Raw genomic sequence first — 7,718 nt, 5'->3', positions numbered from 1 at the left:
GTTACAACATATATCGCATACAGCAGGGATGTGATAAAGTTGTCTAGAGGGCAGGTATATATCTTCGTTAGGCGATGCATAAGATGTTGTATTTATTTCTCTGGGTTTTTATTTTTGGACTTTATCAAGTGGAATCTGTTTCGGAGTTAAAGAGAGCCTGCAAATTCGGAAATGTGAAGTGTATTTGTTGGCATCAGTACCATGGTTTCCACGTCAACTGCTCAGGAAGAAATGTAAAATCGATTCCAGGATTTAATGATAGTGTAGTGTGGCTGGATTTAAGTCGCAACAAAATTACAAATATCCCTCCAATGATACTACCCAAACATTTGACATCTCTTGACCTTTCTTGGAATAATATGAAGAATGTGAGGAAAGAGTTTTTCAGTTCTGTGCCAGAGCTCAACTTTCTTGACTTATCGTATTGCAATATACATGATATTGAGGAAGGGTCATTTGGTGATTTGGATAATTTGCGACACTTGCACATTTCCTTTAATAGAAACTTAGGATTTGCGTCACTGCCAAACCTGACCTTTCACTTAGAAAAAACGAGGATAAGTTCATTGCATCTGAATGGGATCACATGTATGACAGGAGTAGGTACAACCTTAAGACTTCATCATTTAAGAAATATAAGAGGAACAAATATTACAGAACTTTCGTTAGACAGCAATAGACTGGAAATATTTGAACCAGGAGTAATCGGATGGTTACCAAAAACGTTAGAGGTATTTTCAATGGCTAACAATAAATTAACAGCAGGTATATATTTGTTAGAATTTGCATCGATGACGAATTTAAGAATTATGAACGCAAGTTTTCAGCGATATCCACCGAAATACCCGGACTCTGTGTTCGATAGATGTCAGGATAAATTGGAAAGACAGTTTTATGATGCTGCTCATGATTCCACCAACAATATGCCAGAAAACCATATTGATTATGACAATGATTCTTATCTTAGTTTTAATTGGACGATACTCTTACCCCCAAATCTTGAAACATATGATTTCCACTCTAGTGGATTATACTTTCATGTTATAAACTTTTCTGTGTATGCTCCAAATCTTCGACACGTGTACCTTCAAAACAATTTCATAATGTCATGGACGGGGCATATACAAATGAAAAACTCCAATATATTAGCCTTTGATATGTCGAACAACTTCTGCTCCCACGTGTCACCACAAAGTCTACAAGACTTTAAGCATGTAAAATATCTGAATATTTCTCACAATGACTTAGGGCAAGACTTAGAAAAGGACACCACAGGCCAGCTGTTTAAACATCTTGTTAATCTTGAGGTTTTGGATTTGTCATTCAACAAAATTTCCTCTTTACCAAGGCTTCTTCTGGGAAATTCGAAAAGGATTAAGTACATTAACGTTAGTAACAACAGATTATCTGACTGGGAGGTTAGTGTGAGTGGTATGTCTAACTTAACATTGCTTGATTTATCTCAAAACAAATTGATAACGCTTGATGAGAAAGCTCGCACTAACATTGAAAGAGCTTTCAGACACTCCAATTTATCCATTGATTTGTCTAAAAATTCGCTAGCTTGCTCATGTGAGAATAATGAATTCCTCACTTGGATGAAAGATTACAAACAACATTTCATTGATATCGAGAATTACACGTGCTTTCCTCGAAATGATAGATTTAATTTTAAATCATTAGAAACATCTCTAATTCTATTGTCAAAATTTTGTAAATCTTATTTCGGGTGGTACATTGGAACTGCGGTGACACTGACTGTATTTTGCAGCTTCATTACAGGAAAATTGCTTGTCCAGAATAAATGGAAAATCCGATATATTGTTTACAAGTCAAAGCAGAAATTTGGATGGGTAAAGCAACCAAGTATACATGGGTCAACCAGAGTGAATTACGAACATGATGTATTTCTGTCCTACAGTGGTTGTACATTGATGTTTGTACTGAATGAGGTCATTCCTCATTTGGAAGGAAACAGGAATATGAAGCTTATCATCAGAGATCGGGACTATTTGCCAGGATTTCTAAAAACCGATAATATTATGTATAGTATACAAGAGAGTCGGAAAACTGTTTGCATCGTGTCCAGAAAGTATTTGGAGTCCAGGTGGCGCGACTATGAACTGAACATGGCAAAGATAGAAGGCATTGTCGATCGCGGCCGCCTAGACTTTGTCATCCTAGTTTTGTTACCGGAAGTGTATAATAGTGGTTATCCTCAAAAAATGATGGACTTGGTGAAGAGAAATTGTTATGTTGAATATCCGGACGAATCGTGTGCTTATGATGATTTCTGGGAGAAATTAACTGATATGATTGAGAGCTGAGGACGTACCTTGTTGCACGTAACGTCGACATCTGTTGGACTACGATGAAAGGATCAATCTTGCGTTAACCTGGGCAGCCGGGTACTGTATTCGGTGTTTTCCTTCACATTGTGCAAAGAAAATATAGTATTACCTTCAGTCTCAACTGATGTCTAGGGCAAATTGTTATTTATTTATTGTTTGTTTGGTTATGAATATATGTGGTTAAATGATTCATCTGAGACCATTAGCCTGAAATTACGTTCAGGACGATATATACATGTATATAGTGAACATATATCCTTGATTAACTGCACAAAATTTCAATTGTAACATCATGTTCTTCCTTACAATTAGATGTGTAAGTGCGATTCATGTTTATCCTTACTGATAGTGCATGTATCTTTATAACTATTCCTATCAAAATTGTATGTCTTACAAAATAAAAACATATTTAGCCACTTACCAAGATAGTGTTTCCAGCCTCTGCACATCTCAGTAGAATTCTCTGAAAATCCTACCCTTTGTTTCTTCATGTTTTGACCTGAATTTTATTATAATAGATTGATGTCTGATAAAAAGCTAAAATCCATTAGTTGAAGGGGTAGGGGGGATTAAACGTCTCGCAGGATTTGTTGTCCGACATTGAAAATTAATTACCCTTCAAAGTGCATACGGTGCTTGGAACTTTTTGCTATCGGTGCTTGAAACAAAAGAAACCTATGTTATTTACAGTGTTAAGTTCAGCATTTATCACATTTCATTTGTTGGTCACGGTAGTTCAGTAGTTCAGAAGGTTGTCCCTCCCCCTTTTTGACAATGACCATTTAACAAAATCTCAGTTGATAACATCATATTCTTCCTTACAATTAGTTGTGTAAGTATTAATAACTATCATTTATTTAATTGTTATTATTCAATGTAAATTAGGGATAGATAGAGTGACTGCCCACCTCCCCCACAAACTTTCTTAACAGAACAAATTGACAAGAATGTAAGCTTAAAAGCTACGAATAAAAACTATTTAGCGAAACATTGATCATTAATAGTAAAAGACTACATTCCTCCCCCTTAACAATTAAATCAAATGAAGGAAGTTATTTTCGTTGTCATTCATGGTAGAACGCCCTAAACTACTCCTCCTCTTTTACGATTTAAGAATTTTTTTCAAGCCCTGCTTGGAAAACGATGATATGCTGTATGAATTTTGCAAATTCAATGGTCTTTATAATGATCTCGTTTGCCAATACAACCTATCATCGAGTCAAATGCTGTCTGCCGTGTTTCATACCGATTGTTAGACCGTTCTTGGCGCACTGATTTTGACTACGGATAACTCCATTTACCTTATCAAGATATTGGGCTCAAGGCGGGTGTGACCGGTCGACAGAGGATGCTTACTCCTCCTAGAAACCTGATCCCACCTCTGTTATATCAAGGGGTCCGTGTTTGCCCAATCCTCTATTTTGTATTCCTTATAGGAGTTATGAAATTGATCACTGTTCGTTATTTTCACCTTTCATACGTGCCTGTAGAGCGTTTGCTTTGTAACCAGGAGGTAGTGACCGCGTCAAACCAAAGATGTAAACATATATAGTGCAACCCAAATCATCGACATTAAGAAATGATAATCACAGGTCTTTCAGATATGACCTTAAAAATGAAAGTCCCGTGTCGCGGCCATAGGTTGTCGGATCATGGATAGTGTAAATATAGACAATAGAGCTATTGAGGAAACTCGAGCTATGATCGCGATATTTTTCTCCATTCCTTGAAGCGGACATTTAGTTTTCTGTGATATATTTTGCTTAGAATATACTACATGTGATATTTTGTAAAAATAATTTTCATAAACGTTTGAGAATTGTCGTCACCCAACGTATACAGAACGAAACAAAATTTGCAACTACCTTGTTCCCACTTCAGTGCCCCCCGATAAGTAAAGCACCTAAAAAGCGACAAATTCGTCACTTATCCGTCGATAACTGAGACGTGTCCAATTGACAAAATGCAATAAAACCATTCATAACCATCTACTACAGAAATTGGCCATATTTCTATTATTTCTATTATTTCGAACAACCTTTTACTCGTACATGTTTGTTCAAAATTCGCTCTATTAATCACAGAAGTTGAATTATATCTGAAACGATATCGACCCTTCCAGATTGATCAAAGAGTTCTGAGTGAAGCGTGCTCTGCTACGGTCCTGGGTACTAAGCATAAACGTGTAAGCATAAATTTGTGGTATTTTACTTACAGTTGGTGACTCTCAATGTGAGTGAGAAATTATCGAAGGGAAGTAATACAAGCGATTAAAGATTTTGAGGAGGGATGGAGGTCAATGAAAACTGTTGGCAGCTTAACTTTGCAGCTCGCCCAGGAGAAAATCAATAAATGAATATAATCAAGAATCCCCCAATAATAAACGAAATAAATATACGTAAGATAAAACATATGTTTATTCACAAAGCAGTTACCAGATATTGCCACTCATATTTTCTTTTGGGGTGGGTGGAGGTGGTTACCTTCTAAAGACATCCGCATTCCATACATGCATCATTTTAAGGAGAGCTTACTTTTCAATAATACTGAAAGTAAGAATCTGAAGACCCGTCTAATCAATTATAATGATCCAAATAGGTCTGGTTTGTTACTCCTAGAAAAGAATAGACAGGAAGATAAAACACGTTCAACTTTCAATAATACAATTCAAACTATGTCAACTACATATTATTCATATACACTCAAAATACACTGCATTTAATTTGTTTTATTCACGTTGTAATGGAGTGTAAACTTTATATCTAAAACAACATTAAAACACATGTACTACTTCAATAGCCATTCAGAAATAGTATACTTATATACCAAAAAAAAAAAAAAAAATAACCCAAGCAACTCCCTAGTGTCCATCCCTGTTACCCCTCCACTGGGTAACAAAGAAGAAGGAAAACATCCAAAAAACCGTTATAATCTTAATATCTGTAATCGAGTAATCAACACAGTTCAAAAGAATAAATCTTTTAATAAATAATGTTTGAAATATGAATTAGTTTATTGACTTGTATTTTGGCTAATTTTAAGGAATATTCTTATCACATGAATACTTTTTCTTTTCATCAAATGAATCTACTTCAAAATAACAATAAAAACAAACAAGTATTGCTCCCGAAGATATGTTAAGACAAAACAATAGTAACTCTATTTTAAAAGCTTTATTTTAAAGAAATTAATTACATTTATAAATTGAAATTACGTTTCATATTTTAAATCTCTGCATAGCGCGCCATACATTTTACCAATTAAAAAAAATCATCAATAGCGGAGGAAATTTATTAGAGCTTTCTTTAATAGGCCTATGTTTTTATACTGTACACAGTAATGAGTGAATATGTCATTTCTTGAAATGCTCCCACATCTTTATTTTCAGGGATACTTCCTAAAACATTAGTCCTGTAAGTCATTCATTACAAGCAAAGAACAAGCACAATGTGATGACAATGCGTTTCGTTAAAAAATATACGGCAGTCGATATACATTTAACCACAAAATACATACACACGATGTTTCTGAAATTTCTCAATGTATGAATGCCTATGTACAGGTATTGAATAAACAATATATTGTTGGAGAGAGAAATTTACAGCACCTTAAATTTCATTGATCACGTTGGTTTAATCGATTATGTAGCGTCTTGATTAATGTAAATACGTTTTCATTTTGTCACATGTTTAAATACTTTTTTTCCGCATAAAATTGCGTCGCATATTTTTACTGTGACGTAAAACTACGGTGGATTGACGTAAGTGGGATTTTTGATTAGAACAGCTCCAATGTTCGTCAAAAGATTTATTGAAGATTATATATTGAAATGGGATGATCGGGGATCCAAGTCAGAATAGGTCCTCACTACCACTTGCTTTTTGTAAGAGGCAACTAAATGGGGGCGGTCCTTCGGATGAGACCAAAAAAAAAAAAACATCCTGAGAACCATGTCACAGCAGAAGTGGTACGATAAAGATTCCTCCCTGCTCATAGGTCGTAACACCGAGCATAGGCCTAAACAATAAACAATCAACCAATCAATCGAATGTCATGAGCAATGGCTGTATAACTTTAGAAATATATCCAATACTTGTTACAAATATGACTGCAATATGATAAAAATGATAAACTCATGGTCAGAATTGTTGAAAAATAAATCTCTCGGTCGGCAGATACTATTGGAAGATTCAAACATTTCGTTTTGGTCAGGTTTTTATTTTGAATCGTCAGACTTTGAACTCTTGGTTTTTAATCCAACAAATTTCCACTACTTCGTATGGAATGTACGTCTATGTCACAATTTAAAAAGAAAAACGAATCTAAGTTTAAATTAGTATCATTCAATAACTTTGTAAAATGGAGCAGCTATCATTAATTTATAAAAGTATACAAATGAACATACATTGAAATCCACATTTCTTGCATGCTAAAAATACAATAGAACGCATCTGATCTAGAAACTTATAGTACAAAAAGTTGGAACAATATGCAACATTCGACTGTCACATTTCAGAAAGCAGTGGTCCCTATTATCAGACATGGTAAGAATTTAAATGCAAATCAAATAGTGTAATATCCACTATCGGCTTACATATTACCAAGAAACGCCTGCGAGATAGTGGGGGACTGTGTTTGACTATGAAAGGTGAAGATAACGAACAGTGATATAATGTAAAACTTATACGGTACCAATTTTGATGCACCAGATGCACATTTCGACAAATAATGTTTCTTCAGTGATGCTCAACCAAAATGTTTGAAATCCGAAATAACTATGAAGTCTTAGAGCTAAATATAGAAAAAAAAACAGCGTACCAAAAAAGTGGAGCCAAATTAGCAATACAAAATAGAGAGTTGGACAACACAGAGCTCTGGATATATCAGAGGTGGGATCAGGTGCCTAGTGGGAGTATAGGTTATGTATTACTTGGAGATGCTTCCAAAATATCACCTACTTCGGACGTGACAGTGAATTATCGAAATGGATCTGTGATGGTTTCTCGGTGAGATTAGTCTATTCATGGAAAGTTTCGAACAACCATGATTTGGTTGTTCTAATCCCCCGTCAGCTTCCTACATTGACTACATCAACCAAATCATCAAGGGTACCAGCAAGAGAACGTAAGTATTGTATTGCTAAACATTTTCAAAAATAAACTGATAAATTCAGTATCTGAATATTTCCATGAAAGGCGAAGATGACAAATTTGAAATAGTAATCAATCTCATGGCTCCTATAAGCAATATAAAATAGAGAGTTGGGCAAACACGAACCCAAGGAAAACTACAATGTTGATGCATATTTCTTAAGTCGTTTGTTAATCCGAATTAGGCAAGGTTGAATCAAATTCCAAACATTAAAGT

The 7,718-nt window shown here is 35.0% G+C and overlaps 1 protein-coding gene across 1 annotated transcript; it reads left to right on the top strand.

Moving 5' to 3' along the window:
• On the top strand, positions 1–2,771 carry LOC125676974 (toll-like receptor 4). The gene is made up of 2 exons (XM_048914864.2): positions 1–1,431; positions 1,783–2,771. The coding sequence occupies exons 1-2, from the start codon at positions 75–77 to the stop codon at positions 2,325–2,327; spliced, it is 1,902 nt and encodes a 633-aa protein (XP_048770821.2). The 5' UTR covers positions 1–74; the 3' UTR covers positions 2,328–2,771.
• The last annotated feature ends 4,947 nt before the right edge of the window (positions 2,772–7,718 follow it).

This window comes from Ostrea edulis, chromosome 3 (genome assembly GCF_947568905.1).
Source record: "Ostrea edulis chromosome 3, xbOstEdul1.1, whole genome shotgun sequence".
Lineage (NCBI taxonomy): Eukaryota > Metazoa > Mollusca > Bivalvia > Ostreida > Ostreidae > Ostrea > Ostrea edulis.
This window is presented reverse-complemented; position numbering and strand designations above follow the sequence as displayed.

What these genes read in the sequence shown, in the direction of transcription:
- LOC125676974 (XM_048914864.2), top strand. Translation starts at nt 75, where the DNA reads ATGCATAAGATGTTGTATTTATTTCTCTGGGTTTTTATTTTTGGACTT. An exon ending in CTGGGAGGTTAGTGTGAGTG is followed by an intron (nt 1,432 to 1,782) that starts GTATGTCTAACT and finishes GCTTCATTACAG; the next exon opens with GAAAATTGCTTGTCCAGAAT.